Source organism: Leptosomus discolor, chromosome 1 (assembly GCF_034619465.1).
Source record: "Leptosomus discolor isolate bLepDis1 chromosome 1, bLepDis1.hap2, whole genome shotgun sequence".
Lineage (NCBI taxonomy): Eukaryota > Metazoa > Chordata > Aves > Leptosomiformes > Leptosomidae > Leptosomus > Leptosomus discolor.
Window position 1 is genome coordinate 69,676,821 of NC_141391.1, and position 27,989 is coordinate 69,704,809.

At 38.8% G+C, this 27,989-nt stretch overlaps 1 protein-coding gene across 2 annotated transcripts in view; it reads left to right on the top strand.

Moving 5' to 3' along the window:
* Positions 1-27,989, top strand: part of UXS1 (UDP-glucuronate decarboxylase 1) — a 64,592-nt gene that overhangs the window by 28,327 nt on the left and 8,276 nt on the right. For both annotated transcript variants that reach the window (XM_086482131.1, XM_086482132.1), the window contains exons 7-10: positions 11,124-11,228; positions 12,540-12,599; positions 15,151-15,272; positions 26,098-26,217. In XM_086482131.1, coding sequence (XP_086338257.1) covers positions 11,124-11,228; positions 12,540-12,599; positions 15,151-15,272; positions 26,098-26,217 — 407 coding nt within the window. The remainder of the gene's footprint in view (positions 1-11,123; positions 11,229-12,539; positions 12,600-15,150; positions 15,273-26,097; positions 26,218-27,989) is intronic.

The following is a 27,989-nucleotide window of genomic DNA, read 5'->3' on the forward strand; positions in this document are numbered from 1 at the left end:
CTAAGCTCTTTCAGAGAGCAAGTCAGCTTAACTTTCTTTAGTTGCCTTAAGTGTCTTCTGTGGAAAACATTGCTCCTACTTTACATACAAGCATTCCTCAGCCTGTAGAATAGGAAAATGGCAGCACTGCATTTCCCTGTTTTCAACAAAAAACCAACAAAAATAACCTAAACAAAGAACAAAAAAAACCCCATTCTGCTTCGAAGTAGTTGTTCAATATCTAAACTATCATAAACCTCAAACTATTATGCCAGATTGTAAGACAGTATTAACATAGCCATATTTGAGAGATACATGCATTTATGGGTTTCTTTGGGAGTATATAAGTATATAGTCCATCAAGGAAAACGTTGCTCCAATTACACTGGAGTTCTGGTGGGTTTGCTCCATTCTTTTCAAACTCTGTGGCAATGTAGGTGTTTTATTTTTTAAAAACAAAAATACTAATCTGAGGTTGTATTTTTTTTAATATTGCTGAATTGTAATGGGTGGAATTTCACAGGGAAAATACTAGCAAATGCATCTCATGTATTATTGCTTATGATGAATTCCTGACAACACTGCTGAAATAGTCCTGCAATCACATGTTCCTTCTCTGCTCTGATAATGTGCTGGTTCAGTTACTGCCTGTTATTTTGCTTCTCAGAGAATTGTCATCATTGCCAATACTGTTGCCTAGTTGCTTCGCACTAGTGAATGGGAATTCTGAGGTCCTTCAGCTACTTTTTCCCATCTTCTGTGTATTTGAGACACCAATTCCTCATTTTGTGCAGACAACAAATTATAACATGTTATTCAGTAGGTAGTTTGTTGAATGTCTTCTCATCCTTCAACAGTGTAAATTAAAGCAGGAATGGCTAAATCTTAAAATAAAATTAACTTCAATATATTAGTATAGGAACATGATATGATTTCATTTAATTGCAGAGTTTGTAGTCCAAGATATAAAAGGGGGCAAAAAACTCCCAAACACCAAGATGAGGCAATGAGGGGTAGTTATTGTAACAGTTAACAACATATGGATCAATAGTTCTTTCCTTAGTCCCTTTCTCCTTTTCACTTGTAAATAAGAGTTGGAATGACTGTTAAGTCCTGACAAAAGAAGGTTTTTATCTAAAGAATTCCTGTTTATTTGCTGTCCTGTTTAAACAAGGTCATATAAAGTTATTTGGCACTTGAATTCCAGAGAGAGTAATCAGTGCTTTATTGCTGAAAGAGACCTCATTTCTGATCTAGAAAGAACAGTTTTTGCACTTTTGATATGGAAAGTGAGTTTAGTCTCAAGATGCATAGCTTTCACTGAATCTCCTGATGCCTTTTTTTTTAGCTTCACAGTGTTGCCTACGCACAATCTGCCTTGTCTGAGTCATTATCTTTGATCCATGACATGAAGTTGCATTCAGCATTCTTGGATCTTGATCTAGATTGGCCAGAGACAGCGATAGGTCACTTAAACACACATTTTATTTCTTAGCCCTGTGATAACTATAGTTAACTGTAGTGCTGAATGATTTTCTTCTCCTCCACTAGAATTTCCTTTGTTTTGGCATTCAGAGATGATGTTGGCAGAAAACGCATAAAAGCATAGTTTTCACTTAGACTTTTTCAAGCAGAAAAAGATCCTGAATTGTTTAATGGAATGAAAGTAATTTAGGAATCTTGAAAGACAGAAAATAAAACAAAAATCTGAAAAGAAAGTTTTCAAAAATTTGCATATGATATTTGTATTAACCCTTTTCTCTATTGTAGTTGAGTTCTGTGTTTTTTAAAGTGCCTGGGATTTTTGAAGATATTTTCATTTCAACCTAACCCTTATGTGGAGGTTTAATCCACTAACAAATGGCGAGGTTTGGTACAGGAAGACAGTTTTCTTTTCTGAAGGGTGGTGTATAAAGAAAAGAATCTCTTACTAGTCTTTTCTGTGTTATCAACAAAAAAGTATGGAAATCCACCTTTGCTTATTTTCTGCCTTCATACTCTACATTCTTAAACATTACAAGCTCCCTAAGGTGGTTACTTGAGAGCACTCAGGTTATTGCAAACCGTGGTGTAAGGACACATAGATATTAGTTGGAAAACAAATGAGAATGAATGCTTGATCTGATGTTGCTGTGGTCTACCCCACTTCAGGGTAATAGATAGTCTTGCATTAAAAACTACCAATGAAATTTCAGATTAAATAAATGTAGGGCAGAAGCAATATACTTAGTTTACATAGTGACTTGAGTATTAGTGCTTGTCTTGTTTATACCCACCTTTACATTAATTGACTGTGTGTATTTAAAAATAAGTTTTTATTTTTAAATAATTCTAAGCCACCAAAGTCTGTATTTCTACTGTGAAATATTGTTATACTGGAATACATGTGTTCAGAAAAACCAAACAAAAAAACAACAACAAAAAAACCCCAAACCCAAAAAACCCGCCAAAACCTAATGCCCAAAAAAACCCCCGAACCATACACCCCACCAACCCCCCAAAAAACAGACACAAAAAATATAAGCCGATTTCAAGGTGACATTGTAAGATGGCAGTCATACCACAACCTAAAAAGCAAGTGATGCCTCTCAGTCTTCAGTCTTGAGGTCTGGCTGTCAGCTGGCATTAGGTACATGCACCTTCTTGTCTACAATAGCTGCAGCAGTTGAATAAAACTGGAAGAAAACATCAGACGGGTGTGCCCAGCCCTTATCCTTCTCCCACTGCTGTTTCTTCTTCCTACTTACTCAGCAACCTTTGGAAGCCTTGAAACAGTCTTTTATAAGGCGATATATGCACATTCCCTTTAGCCCCAGCCATCTCTACGTGCTCTCTACAACTGCCTGGGAGGATGTTGCAGGGAGATAGGTGCTGGTCTCTTTTCACAGGTAATTAATGATAGAACAAGAGGGAATGGACTCAGGCTGCGCCAGGGTAGATAGAGGCTTGACATTAGGAAAAATTTTTCACTGAAAGCGTTATCAGACATTGGAATGGGCTGCCAGGGAGGTGGTTGAGTCACCATCCCTTGATGTGGTTATAGGTCGCTTAGAGGTGGTGCTTGGAGATACGGTTTAGAGATGTGATTTAGTAGAATAGGGTTGATGGTTGGACCTATGGTCTCCAAGGTGTTTTCCAACCTGAATGATTCTATGATTCTATCTCTTGCATCTGAAAGGTGTCCTCCTCAGCTGAATTGTTTTGCAGTTCACAAGATCACATTAGGCCTTTGGTTTCTTTTTGGTGGTTCATGGGGTTTTTTTGTTTGGTTTAGTTTTTGGTTTCCTTCTCCTTGCACAAATTTGAAACAAAAACGGGCCTGAAAATGCCGCAGATTGCCGATCAACAGCGGAATCAGTTGATTCAGTTTTAATTTCCCTAATCACAAAGGCACAGTCTATTTTGAATACTCTTATTATATTAAAAAATGATGTAGCTTAAAGATCATCTTCCATTGGAAGGATGTTCACAGTAGTCCTCAAAGTTATGCTTTTAGTCATAAATTTTCACTTAGAGACTTTTCTTTCCAACTTAATTAGGTTACATTTCCCACTTTGTATGTGAACCAAAGGAGCACAATTGCGGAGTAGGAATTTTGTTGATGGCCTCCAACGTTTCACTGCTTAAAAAGGAGCTCTTGGTAAAATATCAGTATAATACTTCTAAAATTGCAGTCCAGGGCAGCTGAAGACAAAATAGGTTATTTCTTTTTGGACAGAGTAGTGAAGCGTAGTTCCATTCTGATGCTCAAAGTCAGACTTCTTAAAACAAATGCAAGCGCACTGCCTAACTAATGTAATGTGAAGTGACAGAGATGAAAAGTGTTCGTGAGTGGTACATCACTTGTGTCCTGAGATTAATTGGAATAATTGATGTGAAGATCAGTTAAAAGTGATAAAGTTGTTTGGGTTTGTTCTTGGTTTGGTTTTGGGTTTTTTTGTGGGTTTTTTGTTTTGTTTTTTGTTGGGTGGTTGTCTTTTCTATTATTATTAATACCAGCAGTCCAGCTTCTGGCAAAACATTTCTTAAATGTTGGCCCTGTTTTCAGTGACTGTTGTGAATGCAAAGGTAGTTGGGGCTCTTCAGACTTTCATTGAAAACAGTAAAGTAAAAACACATTTTGCAAGTTGAGAGAAGTGCTGTAAGCAGATGGCATCCATAGTGAAAAGGAGATTGGCTTTCAGAGTTTTCAGAAGGTATGAAGCTGCTAGTAACAGGCACATAGGTATATAAAAGAACATTATTTATAGAACTTTAATAGGTCATTGTCTTGACTGGGACTAAAAATGCTTTTGTTCTTAAGGACTTTGCTGACTTTTGCATCTTGGGTTGACTTTAAGTCTAAAACCAAGTGTCTCACAAAATTGGACAAAAGAATAGGCTATAACATTCTTGAGAATAACAGCTTTCCAGAAGTCAAGATGATAACATTTTACTAAACACTGCTGTTCTACAGTATCCCAGAGTTGTTCGGTCTCCGAGACATTTCACAGGTAACTTAAGGCACTTACAAATACAGCTTCTAATTTTTTATGTGAGTGCCTTCAGTACAGTACTTTTTTTTTTTTTTTTTTTTTTTTGCTTCAGTGCTCCCATCTCAGATTTTTCTCCCCCTAGTCTTCATTCCTTCTGCCAGATATTTAAAACATTCAACTTGATGGTTTAAATTGTATGATTAGGAAAAGCCATGGCAAGGCAGAAGAGAACATATGCTGCTTAATTTTGTTTGTCCAGAGCCAAATGTAGTGATGCCTGGGTCTCTGGTGAAGCTCTCCAAAACTGCTCCAGTATGAGCAATATGGTAAACCATTATAAAGTTATTCTAGTTTACCTTAAGTCACAGGCAACACTTTTAACATCAGGAAAATAAATTTGTGTTTGTGGTCCTTTTTAGTTCAGTGCAATAGAAATGTCTCGCTTCACTCTGTCAGCTTCTCTGGCCTCACCTACAGTAATGGAATTGGCATAGTTCTTCTTTACAAGAGAAGTCCATATGTTTGCGTTGTAGAAACTTGTTTATACACATCTAATTAAAGCTTTTCTGCTTAGTACTTCCTGACTAGCAAGTACAGTGATGGATGCAGGTGCTTAGTGGACTTACTGACCCGTTTAGTCCTTTGGCTGTGTCCAGATTTAGGTATTACAGATTCAATGTATACTAAATTCTGGGGGTTTTCTGAGCTTTCACGTAGAAAAGGGCACAACTGACAAATTTTAGCTGCTGTTGATCTTGCAATATGTTACTAAAACTTTATTTTGATCATAATTTCTATATTTGTTACTCTGTACCTGATGACTTGAACGTTTATGCCAGCTTCTGTGTCTGTGCTATTTTGAAATGGATTTAATTTTTTGCCTTTTTTCCAGCAAAATTGTAACATGAAAAATTTGTTTAATGGTTCTTTATTTTCTCACTAGTGTACCATGCTGTGCTTGGTAAACTACTTCTTGCTGCTGTGTTTGCAGTGGCTTACAGAGTTCTAGCTCCTGATGCGAGTTACATGCAAAACTGCAGAATTTATTGTTATCATTTGTTCTTCTTTTATGGTCCTTACATATCTATGTAAAGCTTTGTACAACCTTTCACGCGGTTGTTTTCAATTAATTGCACTATGGCTTAATTGCAAAGCTAGCTCAAGGCTTCTTAGTGGGCACAGTTAAATGTAAAACTTTTTTCTTTACCTCATAAAAAAGGAAGAGGTGTGGAGGTCAATTACAAGATGCATTTGTTCCTATCCTCCAGCAGATGCTCTGCCAGGCACCCAAACAGTTACTCTGCTGAAAAGCTGTAGCTAGGATAGTTTCCACAGTTCTGGCTCAAGGAAAGTTTAAGTTGCCTGCTGTCTTAAATAACTGCCAACTTTGTGCTAGAGCGCACAGGGTTGTCAGCCAAGCTAAGGTAGATGGCTTTGTCTGGCATGTCTGGCTGGCCTGCTGAAATTCTGGGACCCAAAAAAATGTGGTTCTAGACCTGACAGTTAAAAGAGGGAAGGTAGAAGGAGAAGTAGTTATACTTGTCTTAACATCCTCAGCTTGATGTCTCAAATGTGACCAGTTTTGGGTACAAACTTGTCTTTCCACCGTTCTGAAATGTCCCAGATTCTCTAAATGTTTTGGAAAACCAATGATGTTTTTAATTGGTCTAAGGCTTTATACCCAAAAGATTTCTTCCTGGGCAAGAGGGAAAGGTGCTGGAGCTGCCTGGCTGCCTGTCCATTTGATCTAGAAGATGGCTATCTGACACTTGACAAATGCCCCATCTTCCATCTCTCTGCTAGTCTTACTCTGGCTGAACCTTTTTGTTACGGGGGTCTGTTTGTCTTTGTGCATGTGGGAAAAAGTACGTTGAGATGAACCAGACTCAGACAGGCAAGACTGTGTCTCTGGCAAGGAGAACCTTCTTTTTCCCCCCAGCTCCTTTTCTTTGTTTCATTTAAAGCAATTGCCAGCCGGGAAAGGAAAGGAGGACTTAGGAGAAGAGTGCTTGCTTTGTGCCTTTTTTTTTTTTTTTTTTTTTGAGCACTGTCCATCATGCTCAGCTTCTTGTTTAAAAATAAATAAATTTGAAGATTATAAGAAACCTTTGGGGCTTTGTATTTTGTTTGCAATTGTTTCTAGCTAACGATTATACACCTACTTAGATAATCACAGGCCTAGCTGGATCCTGATGTAGCAAAAGGAAAGGTAGTTTACTTTTTGGCCCTGCTGATCTGACCTGCCACATGCCATTAAAGGAACCACTCCCATAGGAGCTGCTGTGTGTCAAAAATTCAGCAGGTGTTCAGAAAACAACAAAAACGAAGTGGATGAAGAGGGAGGCAGGGAAGTGTTTTGCTTCTGCTTTGACAGACTGGGATTAGGCAGTAAATTACTGACGGCCCACAATGCTTTTGAAGTGACATTTTCCCTTTGCAAAAATTCTACTACAGCTTATTGAAAACTACATTTAGAAAGGGCTGTGAAGGAATAGGTAGAAAGAAACAGCATAAAACTCATGTCAGAGTTCAACTCTTGAGTGGGCTGCAGGTGACTTTAGCAATTCCTTTGTTCATTTTTCTGAGCCACTGTGCTTGAATTACCTGCTGCCTCTGAACGTTTCTTTTCTCAGCTTCCAGTCTACCCCTTTTCTTTGGTTTCATGCCAGTACCATGCTGTGGGAAGGGGGTGCTTACGTTCCAAGGCATAATTTGAGGCAGTCATGTATTTTATTCATATTCGGGGCTCATCTGTAGGAGGTATGTCAAAGTTCAGCAGACCAATTAAACTTTACCCCATGTTACAGCTTTGCGTTATTGCCCCAACACGAGAAATCCTGCAAAATAATTTGATTAAATTTTATTCACTGCTTAAGCTTGCGATGTCAACAGTGACCAAAGTAAGGAGAAATTATTTCATGTCACACTTCATCACGCAGAACAACTAACTATCTTCATGTCACAGACAGAATCCTGAAAGTTTCAGTTGCGGTAGCAATGTGGGCAGGGCTTTGAATGGAGCCTGAGCTGGGAGCTTGCTTCCTCCAGCACTCGCTGTCAGGCTGTCTTTCAACACTGTTTGCGTTGCTACTATAGGTTGCCTTCTGTGAAAAGCTTTATTTTGATACTGCACCAGAGTTGACAGTGAATGGAAATACCAATTTCTGTTGATTCAAGAACAAATAGCAGAGAATCTGCTACATGAAATTGTATTTCTCTGCTCTTTTTTAATATGAGAATAAATCTTCACCAATGTTACAGTCTTGGCAGGTGTGTATCTCTCTAGCTTTCTGGGCTGTTTTGGTATCTTGTAGGCAGCTGGTCATCTGTGCTCCAGAGATAAACAGCTGTAGACCAAAGAGAGCATGGCAAGATATAAGAAATAGATATATTTTGTGGCATCTGCTTGAGCGTACTAACTTTCAAATATCATTACTCTGTCAAAACAGTAAAACTTGGGGTGATGGAGTCATGCAGATTGCCTTAGAAGCTGGTACTTTGTTTATGCTGATAGTTCGTTGTTCTGCATGATGAGGTTTGACTTGGTCACAACTGACGTTGTAAGTTTAAGCAATGAATAAAATTTAATCATAAATTATTTTGCAGGATTTCTTGTGTTGGGGCAATAATGCAAAAATGCAACATGGGGTAAACTTTGGCATGCCTCCTGCAGATGAGCCAGTGTACACTCACAGGAGCTGTGAGCTTGCTTGGTAGAGTTAAAAATAACAGTTGATCTAGAAAATCGTGAATATATGCAAGCACACCTCACTAAGGATTCAAAAAGTAAGTAGGTTAAATATTTTACCTTGCCAATTTTGACAGTGTTTTTAAGCACGTTTTCTGATAATAAAGCTTTATCTTAAAGAGGATGTAATGTTTTAATATGAAGGAGATGCTTGTGTTTTGAAGGCTTTCAATTACTTCTGATTTTTTTCATTGCTTAAAAGATTGTTAGAAAGTAATAATAATAATTCCACATGGATAGATCAAACTACTTATATACACTGTCACCCTAAGTACTCTGCTTTTTTATATTAGGTAGAGGTCAGGAAGCAAAGGATTGTGTGCTTGCTTTGTCAAATTAAATTTGGGAATCAGGGAAGAAGGGAAGTCTTTGACAGGAAACGCATTCCTCTAATGTTTCAGTGTTCTCAGATAGTTGAGAGCAGGTGATAACTTAATCTTTGGTATTCTTTTCCTACTAGTTGTAACTTAGACACAGTTTGTGCTGTTTAAGCAAGTATAGTTATATTTAAATGGAGAAAAAGAAAAATTTGGATAAGTTTAGATATTTTTTTGTTTGTTCGTTTGAAAGTGAGGGATGCTTCTTCCCTGGTTTTGGCAGAGTAATTAATATAGAACTGGAGAAAAATAGTTCATTGTGTCACAGACTGAAAGTTAAACCCAACAGAGGGCTAACAGTAATTAATACATTGTCATAATACAGCTTTATTTTGTGTTGCTGTCATTTACTACTGCTTGTTAATTATAAAACACCTGAGAAAACAGTTAAAAACGTTTGTTTGAGTATACCATTTGACCAGTAGTGTTCTCTTCTAGGGCAAGACAGCCTTGTGCTGTGCAGTATTGTCTTCTGCCAGGGTAGCAGCCTCGCCTTGACTTTTCCAGGTTCTTTCAGGTTTCAGTGCTGAGTCTTTTTAAATAAACAAACTTTCCTTTTGTAACACAAAAAAGAAATTACTTTCTCTTTCTTCCATCCTGCCATTCCTATTCTTACGTCACCTTTTGACTGCTTTTCTTGGATGACCTTTGTGTAGGGACTTGTTCTTTTTCTCTATTAAGCATCATTTGATGTTATATTCAATGTTTTTTTGGCATTCGCTTATCCACGGGGTTTTTTTAAGTAGGTCTGGCTAACTGTGATTCATGTTATATAGAAGACATAAAGACATTTTTGTATTTACAATAGTTATGTTATGAAAGGCTTGCAGGTTGGGGTTTGTTGAATGTCGGATGCTGCTTGTGAAGATGAGTCCAGTTTTCATTGGTTTGTTTTTATTATAATTTAACAAAAAAAAAATCTTTTTTCCCTTTAGTGTCTCCAATCTTTGCATTGTTATCTCATGCAATGAATTCTACAACCCTGATGCGCCAAAGCTGGTCTCAAATTAGGATTTGCCTAAGATTTTCATAATTACCACTGTTAATCAACTCATATCTTGGGATTCTTTTAGGTTTCATATTTAAGACTGATTCTAGTGTACTGCACAGCTTACTGAGGGTTTTTTTCAGTTCTTTAAATTTGCTGAGATAAGCTCTGAAGTTCAGAAGTAGAGAGATAACAACTTTCCTGATCGCCTGTTACAAAACCACAGTTGGGTGAAGTCTTGTATGCTTGTGTTCACGATATGCAATACCATTTATCATACCTATATGTGTCTTCTGAACTACCTTGATAGAAATGACTGCCACGCTTGTTCTGGAAACAGACCATTTTATGAAAATGGGTAAATAGTTGAAAAGTAACAAGTAAGCTTGGCTCCTGGATGAATAGACAGCAAACCACAGTTCATTGAGCTTAAGATAGAAATAAACCAAAGTAGAAAAAGACGGAGAGAAAAAGAAGCCCTGATGATACATTTGGCCTTTGAACTTAAAATGCGTTACAGCTTTAGATATCCCCTCTCTCTGTAGTCTTTTGCTAGGAATAATTGTTAAATTAAGAATCCTGGGTTTTGATCTAATCTGCACTCGTGAAAATGGTGGAAATGTTTAGTTTTGTTGTAGTAGTCTGTGTTTTGCTGTTGTGTTGAATATGTATTTCCTATGGTGATTTGAATCTTTAGGTTTGCTTACACTGCAGTCACAGAAATGCAGCAAATATAATTAGTTAAGACTGGGACTTGTACTACCTGGGCAATCTGTTGCAAATACCTAAGCTACCTTATTTTAGATTAGGTTAGGCATCAGTATACCTTCATTGATTGTGGAGTACTATCTAGTATGTTGGTTAATTATATTTCATAACTGGGGGGGGGGGATGGGACTGGAATCTCTGTATTGGGGATTTTTTTTTAAAGCTGTATTATCCAAAGTATAGCCTAGAACAAAGGCAATAGATAGGGGGAAAAGGACAAAAGTTGCATGCCCTTATCTTGGCATGTATATTTAAATTATAAATATGATACTAATCCCATTAATATTTTATTGACAAGTGACAATAAAAATAAACTATTTATTTTTCCCAAAATGTTTCTCCTCGTATTAAAAAAAAAAAAGTTTGTATCCTCTTTGCTTCGTACTCCATTTGAGAAAAATACTCTAAAGCCAGTAGTCACTTAAAAACTCAAGGGTAATAGAATGTTGCATATACTTTTGCAGCTTCTAAACATCTCTGAAGTACTCATAACTAAAATTTTTACAGGTGGAAGGTGTCAACACCCACACAGACCTCTGTAACTGTGTCAACAGTGTTGATATATATTACGCTTTAGTTTTTGTTTTACTAAAAATTAAGTCTTTCTTTAGGTTACAACAGGTTTGCGTACATACCATCTGTAGGTAGCAATATTGCAAGTGCTGAGTTCCAGTGCTGTGAAAAGCAGAAAGAAGTACTTGTTTCTTAACTATAATGCTTTCTCATTTAATATGTTACATGGGAAAATGATAATGTTTTCTTTTCCCCTCTTCTCTGGTTTTCTGTAGTGGACCAGATCTATCATCTAGCATCTCCTGCTTCTCCTCCAAATTACATGTATAATCCTATAAAAACATTGAAGACCAACACTATTGGGACATTAAATATGCTGGGTAAGTGGACATCTTTTTCTGAAGTAACTTGGTTAGACATAATATAAACTGGACAGGGTTATTGGGGGGAGGGGAGGATGAAGCATGTGAGTTACACATTTAAAGAAGTTGTTTCTTAAAGAAAAATGAGGGGATTTTCTTTTCCCTCTTTGAAGACTTTTATACTTTTTCTTATACATATCTGCAGATGAACTCTTGACAACATTCAAGTTTGGCTGTCAAAGCACAAGAACTTCATGCCTGTAACTTGGCTATGGAGTTTGCAGTAATTGTAGAAGCCACAGAACAATTACGGGCGTGGTATTTTTACAGCAAAGTTGTTCCATGCCTGCACTTCTAGCTGTGGTGACTGGAACATTCCCACATTTGCCATGAGTGACTGTTCCTTTCCACCACAGCAAATGAACCAGGTGGAACTGCATTGGCTCTGTAAACCCCAAACATCAAGAGTACTGCACCCTCCTGTGTGCCTTGGCTAGCAAATTGTGCAACACTTTCAGCTTTGTCTGTTGATTCTGATGCTGGGAATGGGCCTATGAAAAGGCGGCCTCAAGCCTTTGCTACCTTTTCCTCCCATCTTTGGTCTATTTGGTGTATGCTGCAGCTTGAACTGGATGTCAGTGATCCTAAGGTTTATTATGTATAAAAAACCTCCTGGCCATTAGCTCACCTGAGTTTCTAATTTCAGTGATACTCTAATGAGTACAGTTAGGAGAATTAAGTGATTCAGAAGCTATTGAGGTTCCAGACAGCTGTATGGCATAGGTGAGAGATTTCTTTGATTGGCCATGCCAACTTGAAGGCCAGAAAGTCACTGAATAATAACTGGGGATGCAGAATAATCTGGAGTGATGGATAGGATCATACAGGCAGTTTAAAGGGTCATAATAGAGGGCATATGGTTGATTTTGTGCTATAACATGTTACTCTGTATCAGTTTATGGAGCTTTAAGTTTTGGTAATCATAATACAGTGTGTTGTTTCAAGATCATGATTTTGTGACTGGAATGGTTTATGCTTCCTTGGCGTCTATTTAGGGTGTAATATATTAAGTTCTTGGATCTTGGTTCAGTAATTTTTGGTCCCAGAAGCAAACACATCACACGTGGGTGCTGCTCTGCTGTTTGTTGTGGTTTTTAGCTTGGGAATGGGAGCTATGGATGTGATTTACAGCTAAATTTATCTAGTGAGAGATATCGAATTGTCTTTAAAAACATGTAAAACAGGATCACACTAAAGCAGTTAATGTGTCTGAAAGGTTCTTGCCCTTGCTCTAACTGTGGTCTTCTTTCCCTGTTGCCCAAAATGTAGGGTTAGCTAAACGTGTTGGAGCACGGCTGCTGCTGGCCTCTACATCAGAGGTATATGGAGGTAAGAAGGATAAAACAGTGTTTAGAGCTCATGAGATAGAATCATAGAATCCTTTAGGTTGGAAAAGACCTTTAAGATTACAAATATGGCTGTGTAAAAGGGTATTTACAAACCTTTTGTCATATCATAGAATGATAGATTTTCATCACTGTCTTAGCTTGATTGCTTTATCAGCTGTACTTTTCACAATTTAAAATGTGGGTGTTAATGCTTGCGTTAAATCTCTAGTCAGAGTGGTGGAAGGAGGCTCAGACTGTTGTCTGTAACCTTCCTATATCTTAGCTTGTCTCTTTTTCCAAAGGGCTTGTGGGGGAATTCTGAGTGTTGAACTCTAATTAAAATCCAGATACCGTAATGAAAACCTGTGAAGAAAGATACTTTCAGTAGTAAATCTGCATCTCTCTTCCTAGTTGCTTATGAATTGTATTGTTATGATTTAGCAATCGTCCTGGTGTCTGAGACAAGGACGTAACCTCCAAGCTGAGAAAATAGTGATTGTGCACACAGGCTCTTGTTGTGTCTCTTAAAATGTGATATTCAGCAACAGTGCCATATCTCTCCATCTTCCTCTTACTGTTACTAAGAAGCGCAAAGTAGTGAGAGAATGACTGATAGAACTGCTAGCTGGATGCAGTGAGAATCTTTAGGACTTCCTTGGGGTGTGTGACAGACCATGTGCCTACTAGAGAAACTTTCTGCTGTTGTGAACTCTTGCCTAATTGATAATAGCAATGTTGCAAGATTAATGGAGATAGGCAGGCACAGTCATCTGCTCAACATCAGTAATTTTAAGAGTCTGGGCTTTAAAGAACAAACAAGCAAAGAAAAATACCTTTGTAACAAGATACAAAGCTTTGTGAGTGAAAAGTGAGGAAGGACAAAGAACATAACTCAAGGAGTACAGTTTTGGTAGAATAACTTCAATCAAGAAGATCCAAAGCAAATACCCAAGCAAGAGATCACCAGGATGACCAGCCAACTAAATAAGCAGCTTGGGCATGTGCAGCATTCCTACTGGGTCCCTTGCCTTCGATTATCCATGGTCAGGCTCCAAAGAGGAAAAATGATAGCCCCCCAGGACTCTTCTGTAGTTGATCAAACTCACTTCTGCAACAGGGCACCAACAGGTGAAAAAGACCCCAAGTTTTGGAGCCTCATTGCTCTGCTGCAGTCTGCCTGCTGAAGTGGACAACTTGAAACTCCCGTTATCGGGCTTTGTTGTGTTAGTAAATCCAATGTAGCAGGGAGAGTCTGTCTACTCAGTATACTCGGACTAAACAGGCAAAGTAATTTTGCTGAAAAATAAAGGACAGAAAAGAGCCATTCCATTTGAGCAACCTGGTCTAGTGGAAGGTGTCCCTGCCCACGGCAGGGCGGTTGGAACCAGGTGATGTTTAAGGTCCCTTCCAACCCAAACCATTATGTGATTCTATGAGAGTTTCTGTCAGAAAATGTTAGCTGTTTCCACAGGAGTTCTCAAAGCAGTGTTGTATAGGGAGTTTCCAGGTGCTTCATAGGGCTGCCTCTACCAGAAAGGAGACGGAAACTGAAGCGGCCTTCCAGATCACAGCACCTTCTGGGGCCCTTTTTAGAATGCTATGGGCTTTATAGTCATGTAAAACCTCTCTGCATTTACCATTGTTTATATGGTAGGAATTCAACTGTAATCATGTCTGTGAGCAGCATAAAAACTGGAAGCATTAATCAGAACTTTCAAAGTTGTTTCAAAAATCCGCCTGTATCACTTGAAAGTTTTGTGGTAATGTATGCAAACTTCAAATCCAGTAAGAAAGCAAAGTGGGGAAATGTAACAAAGTGATTGTGCTTCAAGCATGCAGAGCGCGCACACACACACACAGAAGTGATTCCTAGGAGACTTTTGGTTGGTTGGGGTTCTTTGTAATCAACTGTACTGGATCAAACCAAAGGATTGTCTAACCTGATTGTCTGTGCCCAGTGCTAGCTAGTAAAAATGCTTAGGATAAAACAGAAGAAACATAGCAAGTATGTGGTGGTACATGGCTCTACTCTTTCTTCTTTAAGAAATGCAGTGCTTCTCCATTTTGTCCATTTTTCTTTCCTTTTTTTTAATTTTATTTTATCAAATAATTTTTTCCCATGTTTTGTGAAACTTGAAAATGTTTTGCTTTTTTCAAACACAGTAAAAAGTGCTGCCTATATAATCTATAATATTTCCTCTGAATAACATTAGATAAGAGTCATATTTCTGCCCTTGAGGTAGTCTGTCTTTGCAGAGAAGTTGAATTTAATCCTCTGTTCACACACTCTTTTAGTAGAAGGCAGATGATGGCGGTTGTTTGCTTGTACTCAGTTATCTTACTAGTCTCACACCTTCTGTAACTGTCATTTTCATGGTTCCAGCGAATACACTTTTAAGGAATGGTGTTGAAATGTAGTATTTATTTAAATGGATAGTTCAGAGAGAAGCTGTTGGATTGTATAACACCAGTGATCTACGGAAAGATTCATTGTATATAGTTACCTTTTTGAGAGACGATCATTTAAGGTGGATTTCTTTTTTCCCCTGTAGATCCTGAAGTCCACCCTCAAAATGAGGATTACTGGGGCCATGTGAATCCAATAGGTCCAAGAGCCTGCTATGATGAAGGAAAGCGGGTTGCAGAGACCATGTGCTATGCATACATGAAGCAGGTATTAAACTTGTATCAGATTCGATGGATTTTCCGAATTAATGAAAGCCAGATATATGGCCAAACTGGATTATGTGTATTTTACAGGTGGGAGGGCAAAAGAGAATGTCTTGACTAGGACCACTTATACTGTAGCTGCAAAATCTCTTTTCCTTGTTGCAAAAGTTCTATTGATTCCATCTGTTGTGTGTTTTCAGATGAGCAGTGTTCTTCAAGAAAACGTGCTTTAGTCTTCTTAATAGACAGAATATGTCTTTCAATATCGTAAATATTTTTTAGATGGATTAAACTGAGGTGACCTTACTAATTTGGAAGCCAGATAAGGGTTGTTCTAAGTTGGTCCTGTGCTGAGAAGTGCTTTGCTGAATAGGGCCATTACTGATAAATGCAGAATGTTAATGAGCATAACTGAAATCACAATATACAGGTAAAAATGAGGAAGTTCTTTAATCAGTACCTATATAGGAGCAATGTACTTTAAATCACTTTAGAAATCTCTAAATTATGTAGGTGTAAGTACAGACCTTAATGGGAGATAAGAATACTTAGCTGTGTGATGTACTTTTTCAAATGTAGTAACATGAGGATAAAAACACAAAATATGTTTGTGAAATGATACATGCCAGTTTCGCTGGGTTTCATAATCAACAAGTAGAAACTCATCGTTAACTAACCCAGCATTGACCTTTTTACCTGTATGTGAATTGTATTTAATTGCTGTTCAGCTAGTCTCTGGGAGACTATTCAATTAGAAAATGTGGCATGATAAAGAAAATCATGCCACTGTTTCTTGGTGTTTGCAGCCTTAATATACAAAGGTATAAATCAATTGTAGCATATTCTATAGAATTTAAAACATTTAAATGATAAAATGCTAAGTGCTTTTAAAAGCCTTGAAAACAGAATTAAACTTAAGTGGTAAGACTTTAGGGATGATATTTTAGTACAGAGGTTGTAGTAATTTTCTCTCTTCTCTCTTGCCAGACAGAGAAGGCAAAGGTTCGTGTCTCCTTTGTTCTCTTTTAAATCATTTAAGATCCAACATGGTGGTACTGCTCTTGTTCAGGATGATGTTTTCTATACTTCACTGTAGCAAAATATTCCTTGTGGGTCTGGAAATTCATTCACAGTTGAATATTGCAGGTTTTATGACATTCTTGTGCTGTAGGGTATTGAATTTTTTTTTGCAAGTTTGTGGTACACACCGCAGTATTCTTTTTAGAAGGGCAAGGCTGTAGATCATTTTGAAAACCATGGGGTGTATCTTAAAGCCACAGGATGAGTCATGATACCCTCCCGTAAATTTTATAGAGGATTTACAAAGCATAGTAAAGGTTTGTAAGGTGGAACTGCAGTAGACACAGACATTAAGTGAAAACTCGTGATGCAAACCAGCTATCTGTCCTAGGGGCAGCTCTATGAGATACTTCTTGTACTTTGTTACGGGCTAGTGCAGTCTGCCCAAGCTTGTCCCACATTCAAGTATGTTTTGAAAACTGTTGAGCTGGCTTTTTTTCAGAGTGTAGGTGATACACTGTTACTAGTGGAGGAAACATTGTCTTTTGCTAGTGGAAAGGTCTGACTTCTGCTATGAAAATAGGTATTGTGCTTCTAAGAGGGTTTTCAGATAGGTGTGATCTAGCCTCCTAGACAATTGGATTTACAGGATTTCAGGCTAAACTATTTCCAGAATCTTCTCAGCTTCAGTAAAAAGAAGAAACAAGCAAACTTATTTCTGCCTTTTTTTGTCATTTTTCCCAAAAGTTTCCATCGTCATGCATATTTGTTAGGTACCTTAAATACCTAATCATGGTTCCAAAAAATATAAAATAAAAATTAACCTCTACATTATACTTCCAGACAAGCTGTTTGAATCAGAACAGTTCTTGAATCGAGTTAAAGATGACACACTATTCACAGTTGTCAGAGTTCCGCAGTAGCCTGTCCTGACCAAGACTGTTGGTGCACTCTTTTCTGCTGCTAATGTTGTTTTGTTCACTTATGTTGACCCTATAAATTAAGCGTTTCTTGACTTTATCTCCTCTTTACAACTGCTGTCTTTCAGGAAGCCTAGTGCCTAGCAGTGCTTCCTTATCAAAGAGTCCAAGGGTAGTAGTAGCATTCAGTAATATAGAAGCATCTGCTTGAAAGGAGAGGTGGGGAGTGAAGTATTTGCTGGAGAAATACAGGGCTCACAAATTCAAAGCACGTACAAGTTCATCTCATCCCATGTGAGGCACCTGAGTGTCTGGTTTGAGAGGATATTTGCTATAGGCTTCTGGGAGCAGCCCTCCCGCCATAAATTCATGTAGGAGAGGAGGTCAGCCACGCTCCTTAGTGTGAATGGAGGTACTTGCTTCTGGAACTTTTCTCAAGCCACTCAAACCTTCAGTTCATTGCCCTGTTCGTCTGGAAACTAAGTTGCATCCTCTGGTTCAGACTCCTTTGGAATTCCCTTCTCTTCATCTGTTTTTCCGTGCTTGCTTAGCACTCCCTCCTGGAAAGCCTTTTTCAGTTCACTCAAGTCTGGAGCCCCCAGCACAAGAAAGACACAAAGCTGTTGGAGTGAGTCCAGAGGAGGGCTACAGAGATGGTCAGGGGGTTTGAACCCCTTTCTCACGAAGACAGGCTGAGAGAGTTGGGCTTGTTCAGCCTGGAAAAGAGATGGTTTCGAGGAGACCTTATAGTGGCCTTCCAGCATCTGAAGGGGGCCTGCAAGAAGGCTGGGGAGGGACTTTTTACAAGGGCCTGCAGTGACAGGGTGAGGGGTAGTGGTTGGAAACTGGGAGAGGGCAGATTTAGACTAGATACAAGGAAGAGGTTCTTCACCCTGAAGGTGGTGAGACACTGGAACAGGTTGCCTAAGGAAGCTGTGGATGCTGCATCCCTGGAAGTGTTCACGGCCAGGTTGGATGGAGCCTTGAGCAACCTGGTCTAGTGGGAGGTGTCCCTGCCATGGCAGCGGGTTGGAACTAGATGGTCTTTGAGGTCTCTTCCACCCCAAACCATTCTGTGGTTCTATGAATTCCCATAACAATTTGCAAGGCATAGTTTTGAAACTCTCTTATTATAACAGCTTGTCAATCTGTTTGCTTTCTCTAGTCCATACTCTTATCTTTGATACTATTCTGCCTATCCTTCCTTGTCCTTGTGAAGTGCTTTTCTGCATAAATTTCGTATGTGTGTGACTTGCTATAGAGGTGATACGATTGCACAGCTAGTAATTTCTCTCCTCCACAGAACTTCTGTTGTACTAGGTAAGGTAATACCACCATTTTCCAAAATGAACAGCGTTTTCCAAATACAGGTAAGGTGTTACTGGACATAATATAGATGAGGAAAACATACAGGTGCAGGGGGCATAAAGAGGTGGGAGGGGAGTATGGTACTGCAGTGTGAATTTTGTGCTTTGTTCAGGAGTTTCGGTTCAGTATGCATTTAACTTTTGAAAAAATTGCAGTTGGAATTATGGAGGTACCCGGAAATCCAAGTATTTGTGTATTCTCCAACTCCGGCTTAATGTAAATACTAGTCAGAATATGACACTACCTTCATGGCACGGATCTGGTGTGTTTGTGTTTGCAGAGGCATGTCATAAATACGTATATATGACATTTTAAATGCTTAGCATATTAAGGGTGTTTTGTGAACTAGATATCCTTTTATACAGTTATCTGTAAGGAAATTCTCCAGAGCTGAAGCAACACTTCAGGTCACCATGGGATGTTGCAGGGAAATTTTTATTCTCCTACCACTTTTCTTCATCCTTTCTCTCATGCCGGCTGTGTGACTCTGCAAGCTTCAGTGGTAACAAATGGGCTTAGCTGTACATGATGTGATGTGATGGTTTTCAAATTGCCTTAGAATAGCTTAGATCTTCAATTAAGAATTCCACTGGATGCCTTTCTGAGCATGTAGGAGTGAATTGAGTTATCGTAATCAAATATTAAGTATAACCTTCTTTAAGTGGACAAGTGTTATGGTCTGCATTATAGAATATTCTATAACGAGGACTGAAGACTCAAGGTGCCAAAAAATCTTAATAGGAACAAAAGACAGACATGTTAGAGATGAAGTTTATTATATTAACGAGAGAAAATAACACATGCAAACGGATGCTGGAATTCGTTAAATATAGAAGTGCATTGCAGTTGCAAAATGAGGGCGGTTTTCTGTTTTATGTTGAGTTGTACTTCCCCCTAATCTTTAATTCACAAATTGAGTTGGTTTCAGTAATCATAAAAAGCCTTGATGTAAAGTGTAGGGGTAATGAAAACTGTTGATTGAATTGCAACGGAAAAGTCATTGAATAGTGAATAACCAGGTAGTTATCAAGTAATTAGGTAGAAAACAAATAGCTATGTTGAATTAAAGCAGTTTGCTTTAATGTCTTCTGGGAGCTTATCCTGTATTCTCTAATTATTGCTCATTGTTTTCTTTCCTTGATATTCAATCTAGATTATTTTTAAGCATGCAGCGTTCTTTTTTTTTTTTTTTTTGATGTTGTCATATGAAGTTTGCCAGCAGTTTGCTTAAGAAAAGATGCAAAATTGGTGTTGTTTGTGGAAGAATGGAATTGAATTGTTTGTGGTTCTGACAGCACAGGGCGAGAAGAGGAAGCATTGCATCTCCTCAGGGCAGTAGTCAAAATCCCAGACAACAGCCCTTTAGTGACACAGATGGTGGTTACTGTTGGATATATACATATATACAAGGCCAAAGCTAAATTGTAGTGATATGAGGTATCATGGATCCCTTTAGTTTTTTAGAAGCCTTGCAGAGGAGTTTCATATCCAGGAATATTAGTCAGGCAAAGGTTGGAGAGGGGAGTCTGTAAGATGCTACAGGCAGTCCACCACCTTGGGCACTGCCTGTAAGGTAGAGTTGACTTTTACTGCTGACTGAGAGGGCATTGACAGCTCTGAAGTGCGGGTGTCAGCACTGCAACTGGTGTCCCATCTGAGTTTTTATATACCAAGTCAGTGAAATTCAGAAAGAAAAGGAAAAAGTCATCCACAATTCCTTTCCTCTGCAAAGTCTGAGATGTCACACACTCACAGTTATATTGACATTCTCAATAAATGTGGCAGTTCCATTGAAAATTCCAAGTACTGTTTGTTGTTAGTCGCTTTTATCTTCCTGATTAACTGGCTCCACTTTGAAAGAAGAAACAGTGCTGCTTTCAATCTTTGTAACTGCATGGTTCACAAATAGGCTTTTGTACTTTGGAAAAGAGAAACCACAGATAAAAAGCCTTCCCCGTAGTTCAATAAAGTTAAGTCCTGCAAACTATAAATAATGCTAAGCTTTTGAAACTGGCTTGTTTTAGTTACCCTTATACAGTCCTTCTACATGGATCTGCACATTTTCTAATGAGTGTTAGAGCTGGCTGTAATAATTTTTTTTTTTTTTTTTGCTGCGTAGGAGCTCTGCACATGAACCAAAACATTGTGTTTGGTCCTGTGCAAATGCCAAAGTGGCATACAGCCTTGCAAGGCTATCTGCTGCTAACATTCAGTTGGAGTGAGTGAGGTGAAAAGGGGAGGAGAACACTGCAGTAACTGAGGCAGTGTTACAAAAATCCAACCTGTTGTTTCACTGGGTCATTAGTAGTAGGAGCCCTTCTGTAAGTGGAGAGTTTCATTATTTAAGTATCTGTTTCTAAATTGTGTTGTTTTATCTGAGTTGTCAGAACTTCCTAGAACAAACATAGTGTGGATATAATAGGAGGCTTTTTTTTCTATCAGTGGAGCAACGTTTTCTCCAAATTATATGAAAATAAACCAGGAAAAAACTGTCAGGTCTTCTGGCCCGTATTCAGACACAATGGTGTTGCTAGTGCTCTAGTATCCTCACTGTTTCTACATGCTCTGCGCTGTTAACAATTGCAAAACAACCTTGTACTATAGACAAGGTTAGAAGACTGTATTGCAATGACTATTAAAGCTGTGGACTAAACAAACACAGGCAGTTTCCCAAGAAAAGTCTGAATATTTTCCATAGTCTCTGTGCTCTAGTGTATTGTGGTGGGTTTTTTCTTTCCTTGCGGTACTGTAAGAAATCCCATCTTCTCATTTACCTCAGGTAATTGGAGAATTTAGTTCTTTGGTTTTGATGTTGCTGCACTGTTGTGCAAGTTGAATTTTGAAGTTATGAAGACTTTAAACTTTTTTTTTGAGACTGATTCACTTTAAGTTCAGTGTTTGAATAAGGATATATCCATAGCATCATTCATCTTTTGATGCAAAGTGTGTGTTGTTTCTGATGCTCTTTTCAATTTGGTACACCTCTTAATTCCAGCTATAAGATGCATTCTCCTCATACAGCTCTGAAAGCATTGGTAAGGCATTTTCTTTCACCTGTACACATTGTTTTCACATTGTTACAGTAATTCATGAGTATAACTGCAGAACTCTCCATTATACAGATGGCTAAAATGAGATGGTTTGTCTGTATTCCTGAGCCTTACTGGAAGCTGTGACAGAGCTCTCATTCACTGGGTGTTAGTGCACTGGTTGTGTTATCTGCCACCTCACGTTCAGAAGCCACGTTGTGCAGTAAAGTGTTGAAGTTAAAAGCCCTGTCTGAAGGGAACAGTGATTCAGGCATACATGCACTTAGGTGGGTACACATCCCTTCCCAATGGCAATGTCTCCTGTCAGAGCATTGGTAGAACAGCCCTGTGGCTGTTTGTGCTGGCCACATACAGTATGTGTACAAGAGGTATGCAAGCTGAGCCAAGTGCTAGAAATAGGACAATAGCAGGGAGAAGTAGGTAATGGTCTGAAGAGACCTGAAAGAGAAGTTGTGGCTTTTCTAGTCTGGGAAGTGTTGAACTATAAGCATGGTAATATTTCAATGGTAAGGTGAGAGTACTAGAGGTCTGCCTTGGTCGTGTTCAGGGACCTGCACTATGCCGAAAGTGGAGTCAGATGATTGTGATTGTCCTTCCTAGCTTGTTTAGGAGCTTTACTGTGTATGAAATTCAGATCTCAGCATCACTGTTTTTGCAAAACAGTTTTAAAAAGCTGTTAGCAACCACGAATTAATTTCATTTTGCTTATACAGTGGGCACTACATATTTATAAAATACCTTGGACCAGGCCTCAGTGTACAATATTGTAGCGTAAACACATCACAGATGGATCCTGAACACTGTGCTAGTAATTCTGCTGTGATTACCGTGCAGGGTTTTGGGAACACTTTTGGGAGTTAGTTAACGATCTCTGAAACACATAGGAAAGAATATGAAATAATAAGAGTTGACTGATAAGGCAAGGGATGCAGGCAGCAATCTTTAGTAATTTTAGCTGAAACATTGATAAAGAGTTGTGTCAGGTCACAATGATATCCATGCAACTGTCTGGGCTTTCCGTGGCAGACTTTTCTGAATCCAGTTGTCTGCTGGAGTGCAGACACTTGCAGCTTTCCCTTTCCTAATTTGTATGCAGGAAGATCTAATTCACACTTGCTGTTCAGATAGATCCACAGACTTTATGAAGAAGGGAGCACTGTTAATTAGTAAGAGAAGCTTGAATATGCTCATGAATTACAGCCATAGCATGTGTTTTAAAAGAGCCTCTTCACATTTGAGTTGTATTCTGTATTGATCTATTTTCTGTCACGGTCAACACAGGGAGATGCCTTTTCTTAAAAGGCTTATAAAATTAAAATACATCTTTTTAAATTAAGATGTTGTTACAGCATCCCTGATGCTTTCTGGAGCAGGGATCTCTAAAACTAAGTGGCAAAAACTCATGCTGAAGACAATGGACAAGTTTGCTTTGCAGGGGAGACTGGATAACTAATGCTACTTTTTTGACTGACAGCTGTAGAATAGACTGAGTATTTATTCAGAGGAGGTATTTCTAAGCCTTGACAGTCTTCTTTGCATCTTTTCTGTCCTCCCTCTTCATCTGTACAGGCACAGTCTCTGTGAACGTGTCCTTACTGATAAATAATAGAGCGAGCTGAAGTATTTTGTTAGCCCACGATGCTGCATTTTGTTAGCTTGCTTGTGGGCTGTCTTTTGGATTGCTCAAGGAACTTTCTCTCTGGTTAATCTATAGGTTAAGCTATAGAAAGGCATAGTCTTAAAGAGTGAGGACAGAAATTAGTTGATCACATTTGATCTCAATATCAGGAATTAGTCTCAAGCTCTCTTTTGTTTATAGGTATGTATAAATATGGGCCAAAAAAGTTTTTCTCCTTTCTCTAGGATATAATAAAATATTGTACGTGACTTACAGCCACAAATCTGGGGAAGTAATTGGCTTTGGTAGTGGGAATATGGTGGAGGTAATCATAATTAACGTGTTGTTGATATTCAAAGTAACAGAACATAGGTAAGAGTATACCGTAAGTATTTGTCTTTGGAAGAGTTTCTTTTGAGAAGATAGATCCCAGTTTTACAGGCACAAATGAAAATTCAGCTGCATAGAAAATAGATTTTTCAAAGCAGTAAGCTGCAGAGAAAAGCTCTGCTAGATGACACTATAAATAAAAAAGTTACTCATTTTAAAAGACAACATTACAGCGAGGGGAGGAGAATAAATAGAAGGGAGAAGAAATACTGGATTCACTGTGGCTGTGAGTAAGTGCCTATAGAGAATGTGTTGTTTTTCTTTTCTAGATCTCTTGCCAGTTTCCAGCCAATACTGGAAAACAAGGCTGCTGCTGTAGCTTGTGCAGTACAAGAGAGGCTTTTTGGTCAGCATTGTTTAATGAGTTATTTTTATCTTGACTTGTAGCTTCCAAGTGCCTCATTTTCTGTACTTGTTATTAATGGCAATATCTGGAAAGCCCACGTGAAATACAGTCCCTCCCTGAAGGAGCCAGTGTCCTTTTTAAGACTGAGTGCTGGGCAAGATGAAAGAACCAGCAACTCTATCAGACTACGTATTTCCAGATACTGTGAAGGCGTTGGGAATGGCTCTGTAATACGCTGCTGGAAGTATGCTTGACATGTTACACTGCTGTGGCTTTTTTAGCGAGCAGGAAGTAAAGAATATGTTTGCAACTGATGTGTTTTTCATGGGAAGGGAATTCTCTTTCCAGGCTGTCTCAGCAGGGCCAAGTGGATGTTGTTACTTTTTTGGCTCTGTTGTGGGTGCAAGTTTGTTGTGTGACAAAGACCCAAGACTGTAGCTTTTCCTATGGCACAATAGTTACCTCGCTGCTTACTGCTCGCTTACAATTTAGTTGCAAATACAAATGTTTGATCTTGAAGGTCTCTTCCAACCAAAACTGTTCTATGATTCTCTGGCGACTGAAACCTTACCTGCAGTTAAACAGAAGTGGATGTTGTTTGGCATTCTCCATACTAGGAAGCATTGGGCTTTACCAATACTGCTTGGTGTTTCTCATTTCTCAACACCAAGTAATAGCTGAAGTATTAAATGTCTTTTGCCCCTCTCACTCTCTCATCTGTAAAAAGCTAATGCTATTGCTTTCACAAAACTTCTTTGAGGATTCATTTGTTTGACTCACTTGGAGAACCAAGAGAGAAAATCAGATTTTCCTGCAAGTTTCTCTTGTACATGAAGCTACATTTATTTCCAAGAAAAACGTGTATCCAGGTCTCTCCTGAGCGAAGTGTATGTGAGCTGCAGCCCTCAGCCACAGCGGTACCAACAATACACGTCTGCCACACGCCCTGTTGTCTTCCATGAAAATGGAAAGCACTGGTGTAAGCCTTAGTAAAAGGCACTGAAAATACCAGATGTTCTGTGTATCCTCTGAAGGGATGACTGAATGTTTGCAATGCCAGAACATTGTGCTTGTGGCTTCAGTTCCTTCAGTTGAATCAGCAGCACAAAGTTTACTTCAGAAAGAAAGTGCTTCCTGTGGCTGATACAAGGATGTTTTTTTCTGGGGGTGGAGAGGTCCAGGGAGTATGAGGATGGTGATAGGCCTGGGTTGAAAATGGCACCTTCTTCCCTGCCTTGTGGCTATTACTCTCACATGGTAGCGTCTCTCTGTTTACAGCATACTATGGGGCTTTGAACTCATCAGGAGCCAAGTGCATGCTTTGGCTCACAAAGGCCAAACATCCTTCTTGTAGGCTTTATCGTGAGCTGTGGCTTGTCCAAATGATTGTCAATAAACAGAAAATGCCTAGAGAGACATTACTTCAGTCTCCAGTCTCCCAATGTTAAAATGTTTTGTCCAGACCGTTTCCGTTTCACATATTTGTTGCATTTTGCTTTGATGATTTGCAAAATATCCTGCAGAAAGGACTTCTAGAATAATAGAAATGTTTCTTGGAAAAAACAAAGCCGTTGAAGAGACCTGGGTTGTAATACATGTGTTTACACAGCCTAATAAGTAGCAGGGAGCCAAGAAACATTGTGGCTGTGGTTACAAAGCCACTTACTTTATAGCATTCGTAAAGATACTTACCTGAAGTGTTCAGCTTTTCTAATCTTTGGAAACGCTACCTTGGTACTGTATCTGGTGACAGTCAGACTTCACTTACGTGCAAAAAATGTAGATAAGTCCCACGTGAAATAAGTCATTGTTAGAAGGGTACTATTGAAGAATCTTAAAGTTGTTGTTGGAAGAAAATGTACGTGCTGAAATCATCAGCTGTTCTAGCACTGATTTAGAATTTGCATTACAAATACTGAGAACTATATAAATTACCTTGCTGTATGCACTACAGTTTCCAGCAGCATTGAGGAGAGTTCATGGTGAGAAAACAATGCCCGTTAAAGCTGTAAGAGGGATTCTTAAGAAACCTTTTGGACACGGGCGGGTTAATTTGCACCTTTATGAAGGAAGACGCTCTTACTAAGGTAGTAACAATTCTTTTTCTTTGCCTACAGGAAGGAGTTGAAGTGAGGGTTGCCAGAATATTCAATACCTTTGGTCCTCGAATGCATATGAATGATGGTAGAGTTGTCAGTAACTTTATCCTACAAGCTCTGCAGGGAGAACCGCTAACAGTAAGTAATGACCTCTCTGTCATGTGAAGAACCGTTCATCTTTATATCCTATCCTTATGTGCTGTGAAAGAGGATGGGGTTTAGAAAACACTGAGGTTTCTCCCACTGCTTGAAAAATCCAGTCTTTCAGTATATCAAGCTCATATATACAGAATTATATATCCAAAGATCTATTGATGGTATTGGTCTTCCTTTCCCAGAGAGAAAGGCTACCAGTTGTGATCTGAGAAAGTATTTTAGTCATCCTGAACTTGAATCTCTGTCTGTCACAACTCTTCTGTGGGGATACGGCGTGACGAGGCTTACAGAATCATGTTTTGGTGCTTACTGCTGTTGAGGAACTTTCTCTGAACCCTTTTTGGAAGTTAGGCATCTAAATGTCGTTTTGCAAGCTTGGAGATCAGCCTAAATTTTCCATGTGTAACATAACATTAAAGGCCTTCGGGGTACATTGTGTTTTAGTAAATAAAGCCAGCCAGGACTGGGTTTTGTTACCATTGACAAACTGGTGTGACATGGCCCACATCTATACAGCTAAATTTTCCTGCCGAAACAAGTTGCCCCATCTAAACTGCTGTGAATGATCCTTGGCTCTTGATAATGCTTAAGCAATGTCACAGTATTGTCTGGGAGAGCAAGGGCTGGCCCAGGCCAATACTCTGTCAAAGATGCTGCTGGTAATTTAGCCATACAGACAGTGCCTGACCTATGCCGGGATCCTGTTTAGTTTACTGTTACAAAATAATGAGGATATGTAAAATAAATGAGGAGACATCTTGAAACAGGGAGTAGTTTGGAATCTGAGATCAGTTGTGAGCTCATGGAAGCATTTACAGTTTATGTGACATACAATAGAAATTTCATGTAAATATTTGTTAATGTTGCCTCGATTATGAGTGTGAAGTGCCAGGGAATCACTCAATGGCTTCTGCTAAATAACTAAAAATGGTAGTTTAAGTACCTCCGCGGGGCAGCTCCCTTGATATTGAGACAGCATTCCTTCTGTTTGGAGACTGTAAAATCCAGAGTTCAGCCAGAAATTCCTCTGGGAATTAGAAGTTACCTTCTTTTAAAGCATGCAATCCGTGGGATGTTTCAGAGCATCAGTAAGAGGAGTTTGGAGTCAGTACTGTGATGTGGGAGGGAATATTGAATTTTTTTTTTTTTATTTTTGTAACTGCTGTGCTGTCTAGACTTTATCAAGAATGTAGTAGAGAATAAAATGGAACATTTTGCCCAGCATCACTGTTCTGCAGGGAGTAACTGCCTGACATTGAAAATTACCGAGTATGAGAAAAGAACGAAGGGGGGAGTTGTTTAGCTGACCAAGTCAAATAAAATTAATTATCAGCAATAAGCAGTAGTTGAGAACGAAAAAAAAAAAAACCTCACCCTTGTGTCATCACAGAATTTGGCTGACAGGAATATCGAGTGCTGACCTTTTTAGAAACTTAATGTATTCAATCTCTTCTTTCAAAGTAGTCGTTCCAATGGGGTAAATAATATCTTGAGAAAATTTTCTTTAATTTGAAGAAATTATAGCCTATGCATGACCATTGTTGCTTTGTAATATTGTAAAGGAAGGGTTTATTAAGAGAAACTATGAGGTATTGAGAGAAATCGGGAGGAAGAAACTACATGGTATTTTCCAGCCACTGCCTGCACGTAGCCACACGGATGACTTTGCAGAAACTATGCACAAATGCCTTAGTTCTGGAAAACTTGACGCACAAGCTGAAAGAAAACAAGCAGAGCTCTATATACATACATAA